The sequence below is a fragment of the Embiotoca jacksoni genome, unplaced genomic scaffold (assembly GCF_022577435.1).
Source record: "Embiotoca jacksoni isolate LCO1_2020_lvr unplaced genomic scaffold, fEmbJac1.0.p SCAF_10, whole genome shotgun sequence".
NCBI classification, from domain to species: Eukaryota; Metazoa; Chordata; class Actinopteri; family Embiotocidae; genus Embiotoca; species Embiotoca jacksoni.
In genome coordinates this window covers 8,513,710-8,540,745 of record NW_027185230.1, presented here as the reverse complement: position 1 = coordinate 8,540,745, position 27,036 = coordinate 8,513,710, and the positions used below count along the sequence as shown (strand labels likewise).

Below are 27,036 nucleotides of genomic sequence, written 5' to 3'. Positions count from 1 at the left end.
AAGCTCATAAAGGTTAGCTCGCCTGTGGGCACATTTGCCACAGATTCACAAGTTTAAACTGGTGTGAACTTTTCTAGAACGTGGCATTACTTCCGGTCTGGGTTATTTATGGTTGCTGTCATTTGCCTTGATTTAAAAGCTTTAACCCCCACTGAACAAATGGCTTTAGGGCTGCACTCATTTAAACTCCCACTTCTCCACCCTTGTTCTCTCAGCACTCACTTTTATTCCTGCAGTCGTGTGTGATTAATAATTCACTCAGGTGCCAGTGTCCGATGGATAACTGGAGTTATAAGTTTAAATCAAAAGTGTTGAATATAATAATTTTGTCCTGGGGCAATAATTTGGTTTAATTTAACATTTTACTGTCTGTCGGTCTGTTCACTGACCCCAGTCTAGAGAGGTCAGAGGTCAGGACCTAATGCTCAGCATGGGCCCTGAAGCAGGTTGGGATAATTTAGCCTTTTGATCAAACACAATGTGGGGCAACAATGAGTGTGTGCACTCGAATGCCTGTGGATGTATGATACTCTGTACGTGAGTAGGTACATATTGCCACACATACACACAGATGTGTGTGTGTGTGTGTGTGTGTGTGTGTGTGTGTGTGTGTGTGTGTGTGTGTGACGGAGAAAGAGAGAGAGAGAGTTTGTGGAAGAAAATGCTTTGAAGTCGCAGAAAATTCCAGAAGTTTCCTGTTAAAAAAGCCGGGCTATAATGTGAACCAGCAGTGTGTGTTTGTGTGCGAGCGGAGGAGCGTCTCACACTCAGTCTCTCCTCTGTGAGAAGGGTTAACATCACTGCAGTCTCTGCCGTCCATCTACTTTTCAGATTCCACATTTGACCAAATTTATTTTTTCGGATACAGAATGCTGCAGCCTTCGGTGGTGTTTTGAGTTTGGATTCAAAGTATGGAAACCAACATTTTGTGAGCTTTTGAAACTTTGAATCCCTTTTTCGCAAATCCTTATAATCCTTTTTTTAAATGCAACACTGCAGCCTCAGACCTAGCAGTGGTGAGAATAACACGATACATGTATATTTACTTCAGATGAGGATTTATGAGCTGCTTGACAGTTCCAGCTGATCATCAAACGTATCTATCAGCTCTGTCAGAAACAATGCTTCAGTTTTATACGTCACACTCTCTGTTGTTATTTGCTGCTTTGTGGAGCCTCAGCTACCCGAGTTTGCTCAGTGCCTGGCCGGGCATCGCTAGCAGCAAGCCAAAGGATCATTTGGACCCTAATGTAAGGGACTGGGGAGACTATTCAGACCTCCCTCCCGGAATTGAGCATGGATTGGGGCTGGAAGAAGACCATGGAGAACATGGAGACAACAGGGGAGTTGGAGAGTCATCATCGAGCCTGGCTACGGAGCTGGATTTCCTGGCTGACTTCGCAGGCAAGAGAAAGTAACTGATCAACTGATGTATGTTTGCATGTTTGCCTACTTACAATTTCTCCACACACACACACACACACACACACACACACACACACCTCCTCCCATTGTCCCCTCCAGGTAAAAAGCGGTTGTGGGTGATAACAGCGCCATCACACAATGACAACTACCTTCGTATGATGGAGAAACAGCTACAAGACATGGAACAGGTACTGTGCCGAGATTTATTTTCTCAATATCAATTAATTAGATTTTTTTTTCAGACTGTTTACTTTCATTTGGGAAAATACTACATTGGAAATTCCAACAAAACAGCCTTATACCTATATGTTTTATAAATCTTTTCCTTTCACTTTTGGTCTCTCAGAAAGAACTGAACTGCTATCTAGCAGAAAGAGATACCTTCATCGTAACCATCATCCAGAATGCCATGATGGAAGGTCGGATTCAGAAAACAACCTTTCAAGGGGATGCCACAGTAGAGAGCCTGGACCCTGACACAGTTTCCAAACTGCTGCACTACCTGGAGCTCACTAGCCAAGTAATAGATAAACACTTTGATTTATTGCAATTTATTTCAGATACTTTTTGTTTTTTCTTAATTGAAATGTTTCTGAATTGTTTTGTAGCTGACCTGCTTCTGACTTGTGCTTAACACCATTTATTTCAGGAGCAAGTGTTCACTATGATAGTTATTAAGAAGAACCTAAGGGTCAGTGAGCATTTCCCTTATCCGGTCCGTGTCGAGGCTATTCTGGAGCTCGTTGATCAGTTCCCCATGAGGAAGCTCGAGAAGTTGACCAGAAAAGGATCTAATTTGAGGTGCCATTCTACCACTGTTTCTTTGGAGCATGTATTTTAGGGTTTATTTGACAGTGCACATTTGAGTACTGCATGATATGCAGTAAACCGCCGGCCAGCTGCAAGTCAAACTCTGTTAAAAAGGGCATAAGTTTGTAGGTGCTGTTCATGCAAAAGTGGTCAGAATGTTCATACGTATGCGTATGATCCAAGTAACCATGTAGCACAATATGAATTCAGGACTTTTCTGTCATGTTTCAGGTGTAAAACCACAAAAAAGAAACTTGTAAAAAGAAAAAAGATGAAGAAGAAGGTGGTGCTGAGCCCTCAGAGGCGAGGAAATGTGACTTCAGTGGTGCCGTTACAAAGGAAACCTCCTCTGGACAAAAAAGCTGCCCTGAAGAGTAAGATCCAGGATATACTGAGTGGACGGTCAAGGTTTGTTATTCGTAAAGGGCCTGCTGGGGGGTCCACGAGGGGAAAGGACTCAAGCGGTGGTGATCCCACCACTTCGAATGAACAGGAAAAAGAAAAAGCTTCCAGTCTTCCACCTGTTTCAAGAAGCAATGAGGACGTGAAGAAAGACAGGTGCTGCCTTTACATATTTTGTGAAAATTGATTTGTGTTTTACATCTGGTGTCTGGTGTGTCAGGCCTCCTCATCTCCGTACACCAGATAAATGCTCTTTTTTTTTTTACTACTGGATGAACATCAAACCATTTTTTTTTCATATTTTATAGGTCTGACTCCATTCTTGTAGAAGGAAAGAAAAAACACAGAGGGCAAAACAAAGACGATAAAACAGAGCCAAATGTAAAGGAAAAACAGAGCTCTAAGAAAAAGGGCAAAGGGAAGAAAGGAAAGAAAGGAAAAGGAAGAGGGAAAAAGTCCAACAGAGAGGCAAGTGAGGAGGATAAAGCAGCCCTGAAAGAGTTTGTGGACAGCTTTAAAGGAAGAAGGTTGATGGTGAGAACGTCCTTGTATTTTCTTTTGTATATCCTGTTGCACATTGGCATCCACATTATAAATGCATGAAAAACATCGGACAGATGTACAGTATGAGTACCTGATCGGTATCGTCCTACAAATCGATGTGTCTATTTTTGTGTTGTCCTGAAACAAGCTGATCTCAACGCCCAGCAGAGATGCAACGCTATACGTCCAGCAGACGGAGGAGAACGAGAAGGAACACTGTCAACTCGCGATCAGGAAGATCACCGTGGCAACCATTGTGGGTGAAGAACGTGAAGCCACGCTCACGCTGCAGCACCACCAGCTCGGTAGTAGGAAGTGTATCTGTGTCTGTTTGTGTGATGTTGTGTGTTTGAATATTTGCATTTAAAACATTTGGACAGGTTCTCTCTAGAGGTGATGCAAGTTAGCGGAAAGTCTCATGCAGATATGAGCCATGTTTTTTCAAATACCCAAATGATGTTTGATTGGTCTGAAACAACAGAAGAACACATTGTATTTTTTACTAAGGCTTCACTATGCTTGTGCCTCTGTGAGGTCGCATTTTGGCCAAACATCCAGCGATGATATAAACTAAAAAATAACTAACCTTTGGCATGCTAATATTTACTAATTACGAGCAAAATAGTGGATGATGGGAAATGTCATTGATTTTGAAGGTATTAGGTTATTAACTAAAGTATTGGCTGAGGTAAAAGTTTGACGTGATGGTGGCACTACAGAAAAAAGCCTTTAAAGTTTCCGATGTTGGTGTTTCACACAAGCAGGTGGAGACTGCACAAGGCATTTTTTTCTGGCTGAGAACACAATCACCAGAAAGGTCGAGTCTCGGGGTAAACATCAAAGTCTGAGTTTAACATACAATACTCTGGTGTCCTTCTCAGTTACATTTTCATTGCTCTGGATAAACATATCAATAAGATACATTTTTAATATTCTTTTGTTGATTTAGTTTACTCATACAGTCTATCAGGATAAATGTTTAGTTTGAGTCTCTCACAACACTGTGCTTTTTTAGAAAACTACATTTCAACAGGTATACCTGTAGCCCGTGACCAACAACTTGGTTCAAATCCTTAAAAATCACAGGTGGACTTTGTAGAAGATATATACCTGAAACTCCTGCTCAACATGATAAAATCCAACACAACAGCCATACAATAAATATTGTTTTTAGAAGTTGTAACATTGTTCATAGGTGTTGATTCAACATTGTGGAAGTTCTGGATCTGTACACACACATTCATTGATATGTTTTGTGTATGTGTGTGTTTCAGAGTCAGAGCCCCCCCTCAGTGACCTGTCAGACCAGCTCTTAGACACAAGCCTGATCTCCTTGTTGAGAGCAGAGCTTGGCTTGTCCTCCTCTGACCTCTTCTCAATGACAGTCACAGATTACGACATCAAGCCCAATGTAAGAAAGTCTCACATAAGGCAGGTTTTTGTTGTTGTCCTTCCATTTGGGTTTAAAAAGCGTGAATGCTGCCTTTCACCACTGCTCTTACACATGTTAACACCTGGAAGCAGTCTAGTTTAAAGCTACTCAGGGATATAACATCAATATTAATCTTATCTGGAAAGAATGTATACAGGAATAAAGCTGGCATCATTGTTTTTCAAACATATACTACAAAACTGATTCTTTCAGAATATTAACTATGGGAATACAAATACACCTCACAAGATGTCTTTTTTTTTGTATCTAACCAGCTGTTATCTTTCCCCCAGAGAGTCTTTGAGGCTCCTCCATCGAGCTCAGCTTTGTTTGAGTACATTGACAACTTCCCCTCGAGGCACTTAGAAAAAGAGAAGGAAAGGAAGAGTCCTCCAGTCTGCTCCAAAGACACACAACAGTCTGTAGTCGAGAATTCACTGCTAAGGTATCATCATTAATTATTACCACATATTACCAAGATAAGCAGCATCTGCAGCCTCTGCAGAAACCTGTACTTTTACCTGTAATTTATCACTATTACCTTTAAGTAAAACTTCAGTTTAAGGGTGTATTTATTTGTTTCTACTTTTATCACAGCACATGTCTCAATTAGATTTACTATTTAAAAAAATACTTTAAAAACCGAGGATAACTCATAGTGCTTGAATGTTGTTGGCCTTCTAGCTTATGAGGCAGGAGGAGAACTGTTTAAATGAAAGCTACATTCAAATCGGCCTTTTCATTGACGTCTAGGTTCATGTCTAAGAGGAGATTGCTGCTCATCTCTGCTTCCTCTGAGGACGACTACTCTTTCCAGCAGCAGCTCTCTGCTCTCAGTGGACAGGAGTGTCACCTGGGTAAGAACCACAGTACACTGCCTGCTTTGTCATTTCTGAAGCAATATGTTGTAACATAGTGAGGTTTCTCCTCTGAACCTTCAGGACTGGGAAAAACAGACAAGGCCAGGACTGTCGTTAGCCTGATTGGTGGGAACTACATAGTGAATATAGAAAAAGGTCATGAATTTACATAAATTTGCACAAAGATTAAAAACTGATAATTTCAAAAAAATCAACCACAACTAGACATGCATTTAGCTGGAGAAACCTATTGCCCAACACCTAAACATGATTAGTGGCCAAAATATTGAAGATTATAGATGAAAATTAAAACTGCAAGCAGTGATATGCGGGCCCTGGCACGGTGCACCTTGGGGAGCTGGCGTATCGCAGCCGCTGGCTCCCCGATGTGCAGCGTGCGAGGGCCCACGTATTAGCGCTTGCAGTTTTAATTTTTTTCCTCGTTTCCTGTCTCCAGCAGGGGGCGCTATAACTATGAGCTAATATTACCATACAGGTGTCTTCAGGGCGGGACTGTTATCAAAGATGTAATGTTTGAGGAAGATCGGAATATGTACATAAAAGTTACAGTCACTTGTTGTTTCATGACGAAACGCTCAAAATGGCCGCCACGCCACAAGCACACCGATCGACGAAAACAAATTCATGATGCCAAAAGACTTTTTTGTACATCTCGGTGTGATAGACATGTCCAGCGAATTTGGTGCATGTCGGTGAAACTAGGCTGCAGTTTAGGGGGCGCTAGCAAGCCGTTTGGCCACGCCCACTCGCAAAACACATAACAGATGCCATGCCGTCACCATGCCGTCTCAGTATGTTCCACTTTTCATGAGGTTTCAAGCATCCTTTGACCTTAAACTTCAACTTCCTGTGTCACAGCGAAACCTCAAACTTTGCTGCATTGCCATGGCAAAATTCTCAATATATTATCAACCACATGTTTACACTATTCTGACCTAGATGTAGTTTCTGGTGATCAACCAACTCGACGTAGCATGTGAAAGTATGAATGTAGCCGAATAAATGAAGCTGCCGGGGCATCTGTGTAGGGGGCGCTAGCAAGCCATTTGGCCACGCCCACTCGCGACTCCACTAAAATACAACATTTTTCGCCGGGAGACACACGTGTACCAACTTTCATGAGGTTTTAAATATGATAAAGCCTCCAAAATTGCAGTTCTTTGCGGAGAAAAATAAGGAACAAAAAGAATAATAATTCCTTGGATAACAATAGGGCTTTCGCACCATCGGTGTTCGGGCCCTAATAAATGTATTTCATTATTTATACTAGTAATGGTTTATTTCTTTGATGATGCTGTGGGGTATTTTATGTCCTTTTTTAGGCCTTATTGTTAATATCCAGTTTCTTGGATCATTCCTCAGGTATTCGCCACTTTGCTATGTTAAAGCTGACTGGAACTGGAGAGAAAGCATCTGGAACTGTTGAGCTATTTCCTTTAAACGGTAAGTCACAGTCATGTGGGACCAGTAACTCGGAAATTATTTGCAATATAGTGTGTATTAATGAGAAAGAATATAAAAATGTTTAGGTTTTAACGTTTATCAGACATTATACTTTATCTCAGTTGAAAAAATGTATCACAAAAATGTGTCAAAGCTAAAAAAAAATAAAAAATTGTGTTAAGTTCACTACTTAGTTCTCTCTTTATCATCTTTCCTCCAGGTCGCAGTCAGAGTGAGGTTGAGACATTATCCCGTGACGTGGTCAACAATCTGAGAGAACAACTGAAGATCAGTAAGGACTATTTCAGCATGCTGGTTGTGGGGAAGGACAGCGACGTCAAGGCCTGGTTCCCATCACCCATGTGGTCCCTGGATAGCATCTACGACCTGGTAGACTCGATGGAGCTTCGCCTCCAGGAGGAGAGGCTGCAGAGGAGACTGGGGATCTACTGCCCCGAGGACAGAGGAAGGGGAGGCAGCGAGACGGGACACTATGGTGGATATGATGAGGACAGGGCAGAGGAGTCGTACTTTTATCACCGATCAGAGGAATAACATGAAAAAAGGAGGAAGACGCCGCCGTAGAGCGAAGAAGATTTGAGAGGAAATGTGAAAAAAAATGACCTCACTAGCTCATCTTCTGGACTCACAAGAATTAATGTATAAATTCAAAATAGATAATGATGATGTATCTGTCAGATAGCACAACAAATAGCTATATATTGTATAAATGAATAAAAGTCCATTTGAAAAGTTGAAGAGATAATAATAGAATGGTTCCATAGAAGAAAGTCATACTAAAAGCATATGCACATGCTTCAACTGTTCTTTAGAAAAGCTGCTGGTCTGATATTATTTGCTGATTGCGGTAGACAAACCGAAAAAAAACTTTCATTCGATAGAGTAGATCGTGCTTTTTGGCAACACTTCTGTCCAGTTCAAACGTAATCACTAACATATACAAAGGAAAAGTTCTTCTGTTGAAATCTACAGGTTTAAACATCTGTTTTTAAAGAGCTGCAGCCTGCAGGCACCTCAGGGTTAGTAAAACAAAGACTTTTTAAGGCTGGAGTCTCTGCACGTTAGAGAAGATTTACAACTGTTCTTTGAAAAGCAAAATCTCACTTTTCAACAGAGGCTTTTAGATTTAGGAAATAAAACAGTGTACCCAAGAAGAATACCAAGAATACTTTAATTCAATTGTCCAAACAGGGAAGGTTTGATTTGGTACACTTGCAACCATTAGCTACGGCCTAACGTCAAAAGCCCCACAACAAACACACTTTCTAGTCTTTTACAGACTTTGCTTGCTGCACATTTCTCACACAAGCAATTAAAAAAAAAAGTATTTACAGCAGGGAGTGAAAGAACTGAAGTAGATAACGCTAACAGGAATGTTATGATGAAATACACCAAAGTAAAATGATTTAAATGCAAAAATAAGTGACTGAATTCTAATGGAGTCTAACTATGCCACACAAAAGAACCCAAGAAGGTGAAGTCTGAGTAAAAATAGAACAGCAGAAGTGGGCAGGTAGAGTAAAAAAAGAAAGTCTTTCTGAACTGCCTCTATGTGGAATTTGCATGTCGGTATGCAGACAATCCAAATAAACAGCAGCTATACAGGCGCATTAGAGACTTCAGGTTGTGTTACTGCTGATGTGGAAAAAGATCCTGATGAGATCTTTCCAACCAATGAATGTTATTTGCCATGCAAAATGTTCTCGTGAACTAAACTAAAAATCCCCTTTAATATGCAGGAAGATTTGATGTCCAGCAAATATCAAAACATGAAAAATTCCTAAAGCTACACTCACTCGCTCATTCTATACTCATTGCCTCTTAGCTGGATACACATTTCCTTTCACTAATTTGGTTTCAGTTATGTAAATGTAATAGTAACATCTTTCAGTGTTTTATAAACTGCAGCAGAGGACATCGACCCGGAGACTACGAAGAGCAAATGTCAACTCTTTGCTGTCAGTGATCCTAAATCCGCCTGAAGGTCTAAAGCTGCTAAAATAAATTAACTTACAATTTACTTTACTTTACTTTACTTTAACAACCAATAAGATCATTTCTCCCCATTGTTTTAAGCTGTGTGGCTACTTGTTTAATTTATATGTTGAGAATTATGATTCAACACACTCAACTTCAGTGCAAACCATTATCTTACCCAGTGCTTTATGATGTGCCTGGTCACAAGCTAAAACTACAGTAATAAAACCAGCTCTGCAAAGGCAGAAGAGAATACTTGTGACCGTCATTAAAGAGTCTACTGAGACTTCACATTTCGTTATGATTCACTAGGACTTGTTCTCTGGTGCATACAATTTTTCATCATGCAAAGTTGTAGACTACAACAGCAATGACATCCACTAGGGGGTGGCTTATTACTCTTAAGATTGAATAAACTACAATTAGTGCAGTCAGTCACAGAAAGAATATGCTGACACCTGTCCTCCTATTATAGGGTTTCTATTTATTCAGGGTGATGATATCATTCTGGTGTTGAAGGATTTTAAGCTGCTTTTCCACTAGTGGAATTTGATGACCCGTAAAACTGGTCAGGTTTGCTTTGCTTTCCACTGTGTTTCACAAACTGGAAGGGGTCATTGGAAAGGTGACAGGCTTTGGACTTATGTGGTTTAATACAATTATATTATACAATTATAAAATAATTATACATGAACAGACAAAAAAATAATTAGTCTACTTGTTTTACCAGAGCTGTACATTATCCTCATATCAAGACTAGAGTAAAACTAAATTATTTTCATTACGTTTCTCACATTTACAGCTAAACAATGTAAACAGTGTGCTTCAACATTTCTTATATGAACTGGTAATCAAAGCAATGTGAACCATATTACTTATGTTATCTTAACCAAACAATTCACAACAGTCGCCATCATGGCTACATAGCAGAGAGGGAGGAACCAACTTATTCCCAAAGTGCAGCGGCCGCGGACGCTGTAAAGTCTATTAAGTGTGTCGATTATTGGTGTTTTTGACCAAAGCCACATTATCACATTTACAGTGTTTAATATGGTTGCTAAGGAACAATTTTCACTTCTGACCTGCCACTGTTTTTGTTCAGCACAGAGGGAAACTGAGTTTGCCAGAGAAAGGCAAATCCATGAGATCAAGGTTTGCAGATAAGAGAAGCTGTGACACACACAAACACACACACACACACACACACACACACACACACACACACCATTCAGAGGAAGTAGACAGATGCTTATGTCACCGGCAGAGCTGGACTATACATCCCCCACAGACAGACACACAGACTCACACACTCAAATGGTTTGAGACACGCTTCATCGCCCGCTATCGCTCAGCACCTCACCACCTTTCTTCTTTTGCGCTGCGACAGAAACTCACATTGAGACACCGAACAAACCACAAAATCTGCCAGCCAGGAAGACACAGCTGAAGCGCAAGGGATTTTTCTTCACAAGATGGTGCGTACAACTTCATTTGATAAACTTGCAACTAGAGTTACTTTAGAAGGGCTAAGGTAATATTTCATGGCAGAAGGCTGCTTACTACTCGAATGGTTGTTTGTTATGAGTCATTTTACAAGCTGTATGACTCATTGTGGATGGATGTTATCATTTTTCTTCCTCAAGCAGTCATTCATTCTTGTACATATTAAATGGACATTTTAACAGTTTTGTCAAGTTAGTGCATCTACAATTAGAGAGGAAAAGCTGTCATATTTATGTGTATTGTACCCTTGCATTCAACGTAACCTGAAGTCATTTTAGCGATTTCTGTGCTTTTGAGTTATCCTAAAATAATGTTTGAGAACCACTACAGTATTTTAACTTTGCGTCTGATATTCAAGGCCTTTTTTTAGTCACATGTCTTCACGCATATTGTGTAAAAACAAAAATCCACAGTTAGTGTTCGCAGTTCTGGGTTTTGTGTCAGCTACATTGAGCAAGATACCTTTTGGCCTGCACTTTTCATCACACTGGAAATAGAAATCGGAGTTCCTCTTTGTTTTGTAAGGAAGACATCGCTAATTTCTGTCATTTATCGAAAGGTCATTAACCCTCAGAAGTACTTGTGCTTAAAAATGGCATAGACATGGCTTTGTTATCTACAGTAATTGAGAAACTAGCTGAATACCAAACTGTCCATTGGCTTAAGTATTCACAACCATTGTAGCAATGCTCGGTTTCTTCCTACATTCCTTTCCCTCTATATACAACAGTTTTGTAATAATTATAACTTTAGTTTTAATGTTTTTTTGTTCAAACTGTTTTCGAGAGCTATTTCTTGGCCAATTTTAATTATTGGCTGTATAGCTTGCGGTTCCGTTAAGTTGTACTGTATTATGCTGCTATTCTGGGTGGTGTTTCCAGTAACTGACAGGATTTGCAGGTTTTTACAAAATTGCAACTGCAGTGCACGCATATATTTAGAGAAGCAGTATATGCAACCGATTGGTACAGAGTATATTGGGTAATTTATAGTTTACTGTGGTTGAGAAACAGAAGTATAATGTTTCTTTTCCTCTGATTTCATATTCAGCCACAGTTCAAGCTTAACATGAACACACTTTGGCACGCCACCACTGCAAGGTGTCACTGGCACCACTGAAGTGACACTCCACCCAAAATCTATCTATGTTTGAGCAGTAAATACACAACCTCAGTGTCCTGAAATTTGGTTGTTAAAAAGTACAAGTTGATATTTTTTGCCTTCACAAATAAAATGTCAATGGCTAGCTCGACTGCTGATAGCTTAATTGCAAGCATACTTCGTGAATATGCGATGGTTTACAGTGAATTAAAATGGTGAAAATTTTTCCCAACAGAATAAAAGACCTATCAAGCCAATCCTCCAGCACCTCCACTTCTCCACTGCTCATTCACACACCAAGTACGCTGTACTATATTTTGATAAATTATGAACAATTTGCTGCTGTGGTACATGGATGCCCATATAAACTGAAGCAGCACATTTGCCATATTTTGGATGCTAGCTAAAAGAATGGGATGGGTAAGAAGTATTAATTCTGCAGAAATAGTTTAAGAAGTCCCTGAAAACATCTTTTCCATTCTGACAGGGCAGCAGATTTTGCAATTTTACACTGTACCAACCACTTAAGAATGATGACATTTAATGGTTAAGTTTGGGGAACTCAAACTACTTTGCTTGGTAAATTTTACAAAATTTTAACATTTTAAATATTGCAAAAGTACACCGCAACAGGGTTTATTTAATTTTAAATTTTTAGTCAAAACCACAAAGCAATACAGGAGCACTTTGTGGGCTGGAAAAGGCTGCAAGTGAACATAATGTGGTTAACAATCCCATTTCCACTAAATTAACAAAACAAAGGGTAAAAACAGGTAGGTCTAGTGTTCAAATATTTTTAGGTGAGAGATTTGGTAGAAAATATTCTCAATATTCATCTTATTTATACTGATTTAAAACCCACTGAGACACCATGTGCGATATAAATGTAACGTATATAAATGAGCATGACCTGCCTTTTCCATTACTCACAAATAGTATATATACAGATAATCCAAATCACAATAATAATAATAGCTTTTTTTTCTTCAACTGCATGGTTTGGTTTAAGTGTAAAAATCTAATTAAAACATTTATGTGACACACAGTGAGCAGAGTTTTACAGTGTATCATTATTATATGATGTCCATGGGGTTTTAACTTCCTGTTCAGCTTTACACATAACATTTGTACTTTCCATTGTAGTTTTCCCTTACTTTTACTGCCCTGCTGCAGGAATAGCAGCCACTGTGTGTCCTAAAGGTCTTATCTGCACTTCCTGGTATGGTTTCTCTCACTCCAGTCAAACCAGGTTCATTAAAATAGGTGTGGCCGCTACACAGTCAGTCCAGTAGGACACTGTGTGAAACAATTGGATTACTAATACCGGCCCTTGGGCACAGTTTGGATGCAAGCTGTGGTTATTGATGCAGCTTGGTTCTTCTGCACACTACTGCACACTCATAGGATAGACAGTCAATTACATATATTTGAATGGCTTATCAAAGCCAAAGTAGCCGATAGACTACTACTTTTTCATGGAAACACTGGATGAACAAAAATATGCATTACACTCTAAAAACATTTTGCTGCTTGGGTTCATTCAACCTCAAAAGAAGCATACTGTACATATCTTCTTCAACGACAACAACAATACTTGACAAAGGTAACTTTTTTTAATCTACACTGGGACATTTGCAGGTATATATTTAACTAACTTGTTTATGATAAAGACAAACCAGGAGGTTGGTACAAGCTGCAGTTTGACAAGTAATAAAATACTTTATATACCGGTAGCTGTGAACTGCAATGGAGACTTGTCATCATCAATAATTGATTGGCAGTAAAAGTTTTTACTCTATTTTATCGTACTGTATAATTGACGTATTAGAGTCATTTAGAGTCATTTGGTAGAATTATACAGTAAATTATCCGTCAATTTCCCAGTTTTTGTCTTTATAGGCAACAATACCCAAATAAATGCAATAGTTTAGCAGAGAAATTGCTTTTCAAATGTGGGAAACTCTAAAGTTAGAAAACTCTGATAGTTAAGTTGTTTGTTTGCAAATATTGCTTGCAAAACTCATGTTACAGAGCTTATATGTGCAATTTCTGTCATGTTTACAAGTGATTATGAAGAGCTCCTGATTGATGCATGTTTTTTTTTAGTATTACCTACCTGTTGAAAAGCACTACTTTCCTGTTAAAACAATGAGAACAACAGAAAAAAATCCTTTACTTTTATTAGAAAGGATATTTTAGGCAGAGAAATGGATGATCTTTACCTCCTGAGCCACAAACTAGTGTGAAGTTGTTCCACGTGTTTGACGGGGATTGCGTACATAAGTGGTGTGTGAAACGTCTGGAAACAAGAGATCAAACTGATTGTTTAAATGAGTAACCAAAGAGAAAGCACAAATTCCACTGATTGGAAATAAGAGAAGGAAAGGAAACAAGGTATTTTTTTTTTTAAAGTTTAGCAACTTTCTGTTCCTATTTGAACTTTTATCCTAGTCTGTTTGTGTGCATCTTTTTTCTTTATATAATAGCTTTATACTTTAGTTTTGTTCCGAAGTTTCTGTTTCTGTTTTTGTCTGTTTAAGTCAGGTATATATTCAACCATGAACAGCTTAATTTAATTTCCACCTATTTTTTTTCTCCAGTATATATATATTTGAATGAGTTTGAATGTTTTCCTGTTTGAAGTTTTGGATTATCAAATATTAACTTTACATCGGATCCTCTTCCATTCTTTTCAGGACAACAAGGCTGATGTTAGGGCCATCAGGGCTCGCTTCCAAGCGGGTGGGCAAAGCACTGACGAAACTTCCTCTACGCCACCCGGACGTACCAAACAACCCCTGCATCCTACCCTCTCCTCTGGTCCAACCATACAGAAGAAACCTGTCTTGGAGAGCCTCTCAGGCAGCGCAATTAATACTGCTCCAAAACCAATGTTACTGAAAAACACAGTATCCTCTAAAAGTGACACAGACTCGCATGAACCTAACAAAACTAAAGCCCTGGCGAGCAGGTTTGCCAACACCCAGGATGACACCAGCACCAACAACAAACCGTTTAATCCTAATAAACAGCAGACACCCTTGAAGCCTCTTCTTTCACACACTCCTGCAGCTAAAGGCCTCGGACAGAAGCCTCCTCTCAACAAACCCTCCCTCAGCTCCACCCTGTCCGAACCCAAACCTGCCTTTCCTAAACCCTCTCCAGCAGCCGGATCTAAGCCCAGTTGGGTGAAAGAGGACAGTGGTGGGGGTACAGCATTAACCCCCATCCCCACACCACCCAAAAAACCTAATTTGCAACAAAAACCAAGCAGCAGTGTTGCAAAATTATGGCAACAAAATGAGGACGTGGCAGGGGCGAACACAGACACTGCAAACCAGCCATCACCTCTGGCAAACTCTACTTTTAAGTCTCCCTCCAACTTCAGGAATGCTCAGAATATGTTCAGCAAGGAGAAGGACAAGACTGAGCAGATGGACAGTGGCGGGGCCAACAAATCAACCCTCACTGCTACGAACTCCACTTCTCCTCTCAAACCTTCCGTCGGTAAAAAGCCCAGCCTGAAGAAGCCAAAAGTGTCTCCTAAAGCCAGTAGTGTTAACGGTGATGCTACTTCAGAGCCAAAGCATAAACCTCTCCCGAACAGTTTAGCTTTGGGTCTCGCTCCTGCTAAACCCAACCGACCCCCCAAAGTCAACCTGGAGAACTTTAAAAGACGTGCTGAGGGGTCTGATGGTGGTAAGTTGGACTTGGATAACAACTTTGTTTGTGTAACAATGATACAAACACTATCAAAATGTGTATCAAACATACTGATTAATATGACCAGTCCAATAAGTGTATTCAGTCAACGCTATTTCTATTGAAGCGTAGACACAGACACCACAAAACAGCCCAGTCTCAGATCCAAATGTGTCATATCTACATTGGTTCACAGTGCAAAATGTAGATTCATAATAATGGCTCTAAAATTGTGAGATGGCTATGTTTGAGACTTGGTTGTCAAAGAAGGAATTCATGTGATGGACTAGAAAAAGTGACAGTGTTTAGGGAGGATGTCAGGGGTGGTTGGATAGATCTAACACATTTTCAACCAGGAGAGCCAGTGAGAAAGCAAAGATCACCATCGGTTTTTTTTTTTTAAAGAAACATAAGTAAACTTACATCATATATTTACATTAGGTAATGTAAATAACTTTACTTACATATGTAAAATTTCCGCAAGTAACATACTTACTTAAACCCAAACCATGATTTTTTTCCTAAACCTAGCCACGAGGTTTTTGTACCTAAACCTAAGGCACTTTGTGTGTATTTTCTAAGACGCCAGCGAACTTTGTTGGAATGCCACATGAAAGAAAATAGAAATAGAAAATAATAGATCTTGAAAAACGCAGGCATCCGTTATTGTGGTTGTTTTTTTTTTAACTGTCACACATTTTGATGTGAGATCACACTTGGCTCAGTTAAACTCAAGCAAGCATCCTTCATTTAGATTCAGCAGGAAATTCTTACATTTACACATTTTGAAAGCTATAAGAACTACAGCATAATAAGGTTGGCCCCGCTTATTTTATCATCTTATTTCACCCACTGTTTGAAAAACACGATAAAAGTCCTGTCGAGGTTCCTACATTAGTGTTGCTGAACTGATTCTGATAAATATTCCCAGATGTATAAGTATTAACTCCAAAACATTGTGTTATGAACTGCTATTTTCTAATTAACTGATTACTCAACTGAAGAAGACCTTACTAAGCGAACAAACTGCAACACATATATAGAAGGGGTAATCAAACCAAGACTGCTCCTGTTGAGCATCAACAGAGCGCAGCACCATAATAATAACCCTCCTGACTACGTTTTCCAAGTTTTACCCCTCTTGAAACCCCAAAGTCACTCAAAACTCCTTGCACGGCTCATTGCGCTACATTTTCTGAACTATTTCAAGGATTTCCGTTGCCGATTTCCCAAGTTGGACACAAATTTGATGCGTGCTTTTTGCTCACGTCAATTGTTAAAAATCACAAATGTGCATGTATTACTGCTCAGAAAATGTGTGTAACACAGGTGCAGATGCTTTTTAAGTGTTGCAACTTACTTTATGTAGGTTATTGCTTCCAAACTAGTTAAATGCAACAGCTTTTTTTTAAATGGAATGAAAATCATGTTGTGGCTTAAAGAAATATATATCTTTTTTTTTTTAATGCTTTTTATTATTAATCTTTCCACCTCCTAATGAAGAAGGCAATGTCTTGAACAAATGACTTGCCTTTAATTGATAGCAGATCAAACAGATGGAAAACAGAGAGTGAGGCAGAAAAGGGAAGTTTCAGGAGTGAAACTTTTGATAGCCAGCTGGGACACACATGTGGCCCCCACCGGCAGGAAGACCTCAACTATTTGGCTGCATTTACATTAATTTGTTTTCCATTTGGTATGACATGTCAGGTCCCCATGCTCCCAACCAGTGCATAACAAATACAAAAAAATTGAACACAGCAAAAGTTGTCTGCATAATTTATTTGCAGATATACAAGCATTTAATGACATGAGCACTTTCTCGAAGCTGAGCCAGGCCCTCTCTGTCAAGAGGATTAAATAATGTGGTGCAGTAAACAGTTTGCAGGTCATGTGACTGTCTGAAAAAGGTGTTCGTCTTGTTTTGTTTTCTCAAGTAAGTTTCTCTATATCACTCGCAGCGCTACTTTGGACAGACGTTCTTAACACATTTCAGAAGTGAGAAAAACAACGTGCCTCACAAGTCAGTGTGGTTTTAGTGTTGTTAGCTATGATTAGTCCGCAGTTGTTGACTTGGCCATACTTGGCTATAGGTTATCTGACCAAATGGCAACCCATCAAACTTCTGCTTGTATGTGATGTAAAGCATTAATAAGGTCCGTTTTTTATGTGTTTATATAGTATGTAAATTTCAATATCGGACATTCCCTCAAAAATTAGTGCAAGTTTAACAGCTGCTGTTGTTCAGAGCTTCAGATAAGAGGCCGAAGTCACGGAAACCCACTTGGTTCCTCTATTTGCACCGAGCCAACTTCCCTGTCCAGTTTCTCCTTTCTCCTCCCCCCCTCGCTCTTTGCCCTGACAGCTGAGTTTGCTTCACCAAATGGGGAAGTAAGTTCCAGCAAACAGGGATCGTTTCGAATCAAAGGCTCAATTTCTCGACACACACACCTGATCTGAATTTATATCCAACCAGATGTGAAAAACGAGTGTTGGCTGAAATTCATCAGAAAACATAGGCAAATACCAGAAGACAGAAAACAAAATGAGAGAAAAATACTTTTTTGATATAGAAATATATGATTATTTAGGGACTTTTGTTACTTAAATCACAGCGTCAGGCTCTGTGACTCAACTGTGCTTTCACAAATTTTGTTTGTGAACACTGAGCTTTCCCTTTCTTCCTTGGGCTTTGCTCTCCTCTCCTTTAATATTAACTTGCATAAAGTTTTAAGGGTTCATTTAGTATGCCCTGACTATTTCATGGGTGTTTTTAGGTGCACCCCATGTGATTGGTCTAATTAAGTGTTCTGAAACCTTTTTGAACTTGGTGGTGAGGCTGCGCAATCAAATAGATTTAAGTATTTTCAGCCACATATTGTACATAAACACATTTGAGGTACTTGTTATTGAACAGTTCCATTTATGTTACTTTATATTTCCACTCAAATACAAACTCTCTTTTGTAAAAGAAAATGCATTTTACTCCACTACCTTAATCTGAAATGAGTTACTTTTCACATTGTAATTTCACATACAAAACAATAAAATAGGACGAGCTGTTTAAAGCTGACACATATTTCATTCTCATAATTTATTTATCTGCTAATTATTTTATCAATAATCTTTTAATTGATCGATATAACAATTGTAAAAGAAAAAAATAGGACTTTAAAGTACATTTTGCCAGCATACTACAAATACAGGACTTTTACCTGTAATGGAGTATTTGTCAGTTGTTGTATTGTTTGTTGGGATTTGCCTGTTTTTTTTTTGTTTTTGTTTTTTGCATGGACAACAAAAAAGTTTTCCTTCTGGGGATTGATAAAGTTATCTGTCCAACTATTTATCTATATATACACTATATATATTAAACAGTCATTGGAGGGCAGCGGCAAAGACACGTAAACTACATTCGTTTTACATTCGTTTTCATTACAGGTCCTGGTTTTAAGAAACCCATCATCCCAACTCCTCTGACCTCTCAGCCCAGTAACCATAGCAACCATGCGACCCAACCCCCTCCGACTTCAGTGCCCAGCCTCCCCCCACGACACCCTGGTAGCATGTGAGTCACACATTCACACACACGATCACACAAGCATTCTGGTAAATGATAGTGTCTACTTTTTGAGTAAAGCTTCGACAGTTAACGACAGCTTCTATATGACGTCTCTGTGCTCCTCAGGAACCAGCAAGAAGACTTTTATGATGATATTGATGAATTGAACAGCGCTCCTCCACCTCTACCACCATCTGCAGGTTCAATTATAGTTACTATTTAATAAAATGTGATGTGTCATGAGTCACGACCAACACATTGCAAGAAGCTCATTGTGTAATTACAACAGGAAGACAGAAAAGCACAGTGAGATGCTGCACTTTGCACCATATTCACACATTAGAAGACACATGAAATGAACTGTTAGTCAGGATATCCTGCCAGTGTATAGCCTGCATTACTTCTTGTCGCTACATTTGGTGGGTCACTTGCATATTATATCTGGCTTTAAGTAAGTTTCTGTGGACAACTGTCTCGATAGTATCATTTAGTTCTCAGAATATATATAAAGAAGAAAGATATATACATATAAGATGCTTATGCATAAAATACTACAAATAAGTCAGACCATGATGATGTTAGCTATTCCAAAAGGATAAAATTGCCTAATAATGTTGCTTCATTGTCTCTCTTCTGCAGGTCACCCGAGCCAGAGAGCAAAGGTGAGACATGTTGAATAAATTTCATTAACATAAATCCAGATTTGCATGAAGGTAGATGTGAAGATGTACATACACATAAAGATAAGCATGAAGACAGTAGCAGTTTAAAGTGAAACCACACAGCAACAGAATCACTTGTTATCTGTGTCATCTCTACCCAGGAGGAAAATGATGATGATAATGGTGATGATGATGATGGAGAGATGTATGAGGACCTTGATGAAAGATGGTGAGAGGATGCTGTACATTAAACCTTTACCCGTTAATCCCACACATCACTAAAGCTAAATCTGATTTCATTTAAATAGTTTCTCGGTATACAGTATGAATTGAATAGTAGGGTTTTTATTGAATAAACCTAATCAGGAACTTTGCGGGAAGTAGGTCTGTTTAGATCCAAAGATGAAAATCTCTGGCACAACCTTTTGACTCTTCACTGATTTTAATAGTTTTAATCTGTACCATTTTTAGCAGGTGTTGGTTTCGAGCTCAGATCAGTTGTGCTCATGTCTAACTTTACCAACACTACTCTCTGGTGGTTGTTTTGCGACACTACAAGATGTCTCTTATTCTCACTGCTGTATTTTTAATGATTTAAAATTAAGCAGCAGAAAAACTTCAGGAAATTAAAACCAAGTTAAAACGGTTATCATTTCATATTGAAGTACAAACAGCTTTTTAACATTAGTTACGTATGTAAAATAAATTGTGTAGTCTACCAAGGCAACCTGCATCTTGCATGTGCAGCTGTTTATCTATCAATCTCTTAAAACCTACCATGATTTTTTTTTTTAAATAATTTTCTGTCTGTTGCCAACTCCTTGGTTTCAAAAGGGAAGCGGTTGAACAAAAACAGGAGAAGAAGAAAGAGAAGGACGAGAAAGAGGAGAAAAAACGACTGGAGGCTGAGAGGAAGGAGCAGAAGGAACGTGACAAGAAGGAACAAGATGCCAAAAAGAAATTCAAAGTGAGTGACCAAACCTGCTCAAACTCCTAAAAGGAATAATTCGGGGAATACGCTTTCTTACTGAGAGTTTGATGAGAAGATCAACACCATTATCATTTCTCTAGACAAAGTTTTTTTTTTCATCTGTGTGCATTTGCATTTCTGTCTGTGTGTGCTTGTGTGTGTTAGTTGGTTGGACCGCTGGAGGTCATTCACCAAGGAAAGGCTTGCGTGGATTGCCGAGGCAGTAAGACAGACCTTGCTCTGAAGCAGGGAGACTGTGTGGACATCATCCGCGTGCAGGGCAACCCAGAGGGGAAATGGTTGGGACGGTCACAGGATGGATCAAGTATGTACTAAATATACCCTTCGTTGTTCTCATTGTCTTCACTTATCTTTGCCTCGGCAGTGAAGCAAGTTCTTGACTTGGCATCTTTCATCTGTCCTGACGTTCTTTCAGTCTCACCTGTGAAAACAACACAAAACAGTGAATTCCCCCTAATTGTTCTGCACTATCGTCTATTCTCACTTTTCCTTAATTTGTCAACATTTCAGCTACAAAACAGCAGTCAGTTATAGACAATTAGACAACATGGGGGTAATAAATCACACCAAGATTTAATTTTGCTCTTACAGTTGGCTACGTGAAGACCACTTCAGTGGAAATTGACTTTAACACGCTGAAGAATTCTCAAGCTCAGCAGGCGTATGACCCGGAGGTCTACGATGACATTGATGTTGTGTCTTCTGACAACAGGTACCAATATTCTAACTCAACATCAGTTATTTGCACGGACAAGTTGCACTTTTGTAAAAATGGAGACAAGAGAAATGTGGTGCACCATTGCTTCCAGATGTGTTTTTTCTGACCGTGAATTACTTCAAGACACATAACAAAAACAGAAATTGGACATTAACTGTTAAATCTTTCCCTTTTTCTTGAAAAATCAAAGTTTGGTATAATTAATAGCACTAAATACTAGTGTCTATGAACCTTGTGGCTACTGGAGCACCCATGAGTCACTTTATAGCGACTTTACAATAGGATTGATTCAAAATGTTAAAGAAATAGTTTGACATTTTCAGATTTTGAATTGCAGAATGAATTGGACACTTACCAGCAGAATTCAAAGTTTTATTCAGCATTACTCTGTGGGACCCGCTGAGTGCTCTTTGAAAACATTTCAGTGCATTTGCATCTTATAGTTGCAAAATAGTTTCACTTTTGAAACCACACTTCTCCAGTTTATTGTGAGAAATGAAAGTCAGCACAATTTCAATGCTAATATCTCGCATTCCTCTCTCTCTACAGTGTATTCAAGGGACCAGGAGGTACTCTTTTATAATAATACATTTCATTTTAATATATTAAATCACATTTGGTTAACGTCAGGTTGCGTCACTACAATAAAACATGTTGTATGCTTTTTTTGTTGTCTTGTAGTTGTCCTGCCCCCGCCGCCAGAAGACGGAGAAATATATGATGATGTTGTTGATCCAAATCTGGAAGTCAGGTGGGAACTGATTTAGTTATTTACAAGGAACATAGAGAATTTGTGTTACGGTACAATATCCTTAACCTCGTCTATAAACAACAAACACTGAACACTAATGTTAAATGGAGAAAGATACACAGGAAAGATTAAAAAAAAAAAAAAATGAAAAAGAAATGCAAGTATTTTTATCATTGGTTGGCTTTCTAGTCCCGTTGACCCCAGGTCTTCTCCTGTGAAGCCCCGTGGCTTCCTGCGGATGTTTGACCGAAACAGACGTCCATCCAGCTCTAAAGTGTAAAATACACTCAGTAGTAAGACTGATCGCAGATCTTCTGTCCCCCTAATCTTTCAGCCGTCACTCCCCTTTAATATCTCAACACTTTCTCTAAGATGATGTTGAATGCTGATTTTCTTCCCAGATCAGCATCAGATCAACCACTTCACCTCTGTCTGAATAACAATTTGATTACTGCAGTCTGACAGACTGAAGTCTAACAATGATGTTTCTATGTCTACGTTTGATTACTGATCATCTGTAATTTTACTAATCATCACAAGTAATTTGCATGTGTGCGATTGCTATATTACGGCAAAATCAAAGCATTAACTGTGCCACGAAATACATGTTTTAACAAGAGTACTAATTAAAATATTTTGTTATTCATTAACATGATTGCTGATTTGGGCTACTTTAAATCATATTAACAGACTTTTGATTAATGATATTGTAAGGATCTGAACTATAATAATTTTTTCTTCTGTCATGCCAGACTGCCTCCACCCAGCCAGTTTACTGCAGAGGGAAACTCAGGTATCGCACACTTTCATCATTCCACTTTGTTTTAAATTGATATTTGAAGAAGAAATAATTGCTTTGTTCGCTAACTTCAATGATTTAAGCAAGATTAACCATTGACAGAAGACAAAACGTATTCTTCTTTTAACAAATAAAGAAATTATAAGCATTAAAACACACTCCTGCTCAGTTCAACACTCAGAGTGGGTTTGCTACTAACAGGTTTTCCTGGTCTGGTATGACCCGGGGTTCATAGTTAGCTGATGTCAGCCAGCTTGAGATACATTTTGTTGTATAACAAAACCCGTACAGAGCCAATTTGCTGTTTTTAGAATACCTCTGTGCTTGTAGTCTTTACCATTATATACTTTGTATCACTGTCTGATTTAATTTCTGCCTCTGTTCATACAGATCAGCTCAGAGAAGCAATTGATGAGGATATATATGATGATGTGGACTCTCAAAATGTGCCTCCCCTTCCTCCTTTAAGCAGGTACAACGACATCAATCTATCAAATATGAATTCCAAACAGGTTGGATGCATAATTGTAAATGTGTTAGTCCAGTTGTTATTGCTTTCTCCTCTTACTCATGTTTGTTTTTCTGTCAAGCCTTCCAGTCATGAAAGGCAGAAGCAGGGCCGAAGAAATGGACCCAAAGAAGCAGAAAAAGTTTGAGAAGGAGGAGAAGGAATTCAGGAAAAAGTTTAAAGTTTGTCACTTATATACTTGAACCACACTTATCATATCAGTCATCTTACTGCCTGTACAATCACACCTGCTTTCATTAATGGCTTTATGTGATATTTGAATTGAAAATGTAATTTCCAATTTTTTTTCAGTATGAAGGGGAGATAATGATGCTGTACGAGGTGACCATCCTCCACACACTTACCAATAAGAAGTGGAGCGGTAAAGAGCTGCCAGTAAGAGCAGGGGAGAGACTTGACGTCATTGTTAAAGCTGTGGATAACAAACTCATCTGTCGGAATGAGGACGGCAAGTGTGAGTGTCTATTTACTTGTTTGTGGTGGTTAATCAAATATACCCAGCATTCTCCCAAGCACCTGATCACGTTTAACAAATCCTGCTGCCTTTTTTCATTCTTTGCACTACAAACTTGTAAAAATCTGCATATCAACTCGAAACTCTGTGTTTTACAGTTGGTTATGTTTCAACCAGCCACATTGAAATGGAGTAAGTACGACAAACATTCACACACACACACACACACACACACACACACACACTAAGAGAGAGAGAATAAACAATATGCTGTCTGTACTGATCGATTTGTTTTTGTTTACAGTGATGGAGATATCTATGATGATATTGGAGATGGTATGTTTAATCATCATTATTATTTCATTAAGAAATTTCAGCATAGAAAACTAAAATCACCCTTTGGGAGGAAGATTCTCTTTTAATCAGTATTATATTTTCTTTTCAGACTGCATCTACGACAATGATTAAGAAAGAAGAATCCTGCACTGGCCTTATTGTTTTACACAGCTACTGCTCATTTTATTGTTTTATTTATTATGTTCACTGAGGATATACATTCGGAGTTGCTGTGACCTTAACCTGACAATCGGACTGAATTCCTATTTAATTTTCAACTCATTATATATTCATTAATATCAGAGGATTTGAAAGAATTGGACGTGCAGTTGGCAATTCAAACATCTGGAGGCAGGCAAGCTTTAAGTCCTTTGAACAATGCAATACTTTTAAAGTTTTCTCCCCAAAAAAATACAGCAAAACAAAACTTTTTAAAGTGGTCATATTATTTGGAGCACCTCAGCAAAGTGAAAGGATTTTTTTGGAACAACAGTATTTGAATATTTCTGTTTAAGTTTTCTGCATTTTTCCTAGTTTAGACTGCCTTTAAATACTCCACAGCATTGTATTTAGATGTATACTTCTATTATTTAACAGGATTATAAGAATAGCTGCAGTGTATGCTTAAATTAATAACCATTACTTGCTCTTTTCCTTGTAACTGATGTCCACAATACGATGTGTATGTACATTGCATTGCTACCTGTGTGACTGGCCAAAAATGTAACTGCTTTTAAGCTATGTTTCCAAATATAGACTAAACAACTGTGCTTCTGACATACTCTAGATAATATCATAAAATACACTTTTTTTTTTAATCTTCTCCAGTTATTAAAGTAAGAGCATCCCTGTTATAAAGTGAAGAAAGAGAATGCTTCTGTTCTATAAAGAGACTCTTTGCTTCTCATGCCAATATGCACTCTTGTGTGATGCCAGGAAACTGGAGGGATATGCGTGTGTCAGTGCATGATGTGTGCATGGCAAAATAAATAATGGATGAACAATAAAATGACTGAGGAATTTACCACAATTCAACACCTCATGGCGGCTTTCTCTGTGGAGCTCTTGCTCAAGAAGGGAATGAGCGATCTCTGGTGGCAGCCATCAGGAAGTACAACAATTGCAAAGCACATTGAGATTTGAATTTTGATCACAAGTCTACTGCTGGTTCAATAGAGAGATAAGACCTAATACCACAGTGAAAAACAGTCTTAGTGTACTTACCCAGCGGCGCTGTTTTTACAGACTTGTATCTATGTCTTCATAAAACCACCACCAAAGGATATTCAATGTATTATCATCATTGAGGACTGAAGAAACCAGAAAATATTCAAATTTAGGAAGGTAGAACCAGAAAATTAGAGAATTTTCTTCATTCAAAAATTATTTAAAAGAATTTGTCGAACTAATTATTGTTGCTTTTATGTGTAGGGAAAAATGTTAAATAAATTGGGGACTGAGAATCATCACTTTTGAAAACAGCTCAGACCCAATAAATATACCGTTTACGTTATACAGACACATACATTACACAGTATACAGTATATTTATTGTCACTGAGCTGTTGGGGTCAGTCCCTTGACTGTACAAAAGTGTACCATTTAAAAACTGATGCTTTCTGCTGCCAAGTTTGAACAGGAACCTTGTTTAAAATAAGGGATATTTCGAGCCACCAACCCTCTTGCATAAGGGATTTGCAATATTTCCCCTTATCTGACTAATACACAACAGATATTGACGTGTAAACCAAGTTCAATTATTCTGTGTAATAAAACTGAATTTGTTCAATAAACTTAAATGAGTAAGATAATGTTACTTTTTGTGAACAAATTGTAAAAAAAAAAATAATAATAAAAAAAGGACCAGTGGCATGTGGTGTGTTGTAAATTTAAAAAAAAAAAAAAAAAAAAAAAAAAAAAAAAAATCAGCTACATGCTTTCAATAACTATTTATTTGTTTGTTCGTGTTGTTAACTGTGTAAGCACCTTTACCTTATAAAAGACGGTGAAACCATTCTAAAATTGGGTTCGTGCCTTTTGGCTATCCTTTCTTTGGCCAATATAAGGAAGAGAGAAAAAAAAAAAAAAAAAAAAAAAACGACACATATTTGCACGTCCGCTTCAAATTCTTCCTGTCAAGTGGGGGGAAAAAAGTACTTCCGCTGCAACCGGAAATCATTGCTTCGCTTCATCATGGTTCTGCCAGTCGCAGTGTCGCCGCTTATCAAGGTAATAATACAAATGATTTATCGTGAAGATTGCCGTCATTGTGAACTTAAATGGGAGAAATGTATTATTAAAAAACACCAACATCCTTCTCAATACATGCAGATTTGCTAACTGTCCGTTAATGGTAGTTCTTGTAGCCGTGCTTGTGATTACGAGCAATGACATTGAGAGGTGAACTTTTCTTCCCCAAACACCCGGAAAGCATCTTTCACATATTTCTGATACATATCGCTATCTTTACTAACTATTTGTTGCGCTACAGTGAGTTATATCGGTTACAATGTTATGGTTACTGTTAGTGCGTTTTAACACGAAAGGTCAGAGACTACCTGGACTTCGCTCCTGTCACGGCTACTTTGTCGCAGTTTAATTACGATTATATGTTATTCTGTTAAACGGTGACCACTTCCTGAATACTGTTAAATACTAAGCTGCGGAAAACATCAGAAACGTTGTCAAGTATTGTGGAAAAGCGGAAAACTCGTGCACCGTTAAATTAAATTTAAAAAAAAACAATTTTTTTTTTCAGCAGCTCATCTTTGCTGATATGTCCCAGCTCACACACGCGGTCGACTGGTTGATCACGGCTGTTTCTCCAGATAACACCTTTAAATTGCTTTTATTTCAGACGGCCAGATGGTCCGCCCTGCTGGTCGGCGTCCTCTATGGCAAACAGAGGTTTGGTAAGTTCGTGTGTGTGCGCATGCGCCAATGAGTGGCTCCGTCAGTGTCTAAAGTTAAAGTGCACACATTGAAACACAAGTGA

At 38.6% G+C, this 27,036-nt stretch overlaps 2 protein-coding genes across 4 annotated transcripts; both read left to right on the top strand.

Moving 5' to 3' along the window:
• The first annotated feature begins 981 nt into the window (after positions 1-981).
• Positions 982-7,671, top strand: ccdc80l2 (coiled-coil domain containing 80 like 2). The gene is made up of 12 exons (XM_069159670.1): positions 982-1,404; positions 1,525-1,613; positions 1,772-1,945; positions 2,075-2,226; positions 2,467-2,793; positions 2,946-3,171; positions 3,329-3,485; positions 4,455-4,591; positions 4,906-5,057; positions 5,366-5,469; positions 6,856-6,936; positions 7,157-7,671. The coding sequence occupies exons 1-12, from the start codon at positions 1,062-1,064 to the stop codon at positions 7,489-7,491; spliced, it is 2,277 nt and encodes a 758-aa protein (XP_069015771.1). The 5' UTR covers positions 982-1,061; the 3' UTR covers positions 7,492-7,671.
• A 2,530-nt stretch (positions 7,672-10,201) lies between these two features.
• fyb1b (FYN binding protein 1 b) lies at positions 10,202-25,051 on the top strand. 3 transcript variants are annotated; one of them, XM_069163908.1, is made up of 19 exons: positions 10,204-10,409; positions 14,235-15,237; positions 18,682-18,808; positions 18,929-19,002; positions 19,442-19,464; positions 19,626-19,693; positions 20,299-20,431; positions 20,600-20,759; positions 21,047-21,167; positions 21,723-21,742; positions 21,855-21,924; positions 22,114-22,200; positions 22,677-22,717; positions 23,114-23,195; positions 23,314-23,413; positions 23,544-23,706; positions 23,865-23,898; positions 24,011-24,042; positions 24,152-25,051. In XM_069163908.1, exons 1-19 carry the CDS (start codon positions 10,407-10,409, stop codon positions 24,172-24,174), a joined length of 2,364 nt encoding a protein of 787 aa, XP_069020009.1. In that variant the 5' UTR covers positions 10,204-10,406; the 3' UTR covers positions 24,175-25,051. The 3 variants fall into 3 exon arrangements, 2 of the variants coding, with proteins under 2 accessions (XP_069020009.1, XP_069020017.1); XM_069163916.1 differs by lacking the exon at positions 22,114-22,200 and having other exon boundaries at positions 10,205-10,409; XR_011178985.1 differs by lacking the exons at positions 23,314-23,413; positions 23,544-23,706; positions 23,865-23,898; positions 24,011-24,042; positions 24,152-25,051 and having other exon boundaries at positions 10,202-10,409; positions 22,114-22,217; positions 23,114-23,149.
• The last annotated feature ends 1,985 nt before the right edge of the window (positions 25,052-27,036 follow it).

Bases quoted from the DNA above. Each gene is read 5' to 3' on its own strand.
- ccdc80l2 (XM_069159670.1), top strand. From the start codon at position 1,062: ATGAGCTGCTTGACAGTTCCAGCTGATCATCAAACGTATCTATCAGCT. The intron at 1,946-2,074 runs GTAATAGATAAA...CATTTATTTCAG, and splicing joins ACCTGGAGCTCACTAGCCAA to GAGCAAGTGTTCACTATGAT. The intron at 3,172-3,328 runs GTGAGAACGTCC...TCCTGAAACAAG, and splicing joins TTAAAGGAAGAAGGTTGATG to CTGATCTCAACGCCCAGCAG.
- fyb1b (XM_069163908.1), top strand. The intron at 15,238-18,681 runs GTAAGTTGGACT...TTTTCATTACAG, and splicing joins TGCTGAGGGGTCTGATGGTG to GTCCTGGTTTTAAGAAACCC. The intron at 23,196-23,313 runs GTACAACGACAT...TTTTCTGTCAAG, and splicing joins CCCCTTCCTCCTTTAAGCAG to CCTTCCAGTCATGAAAGGCA.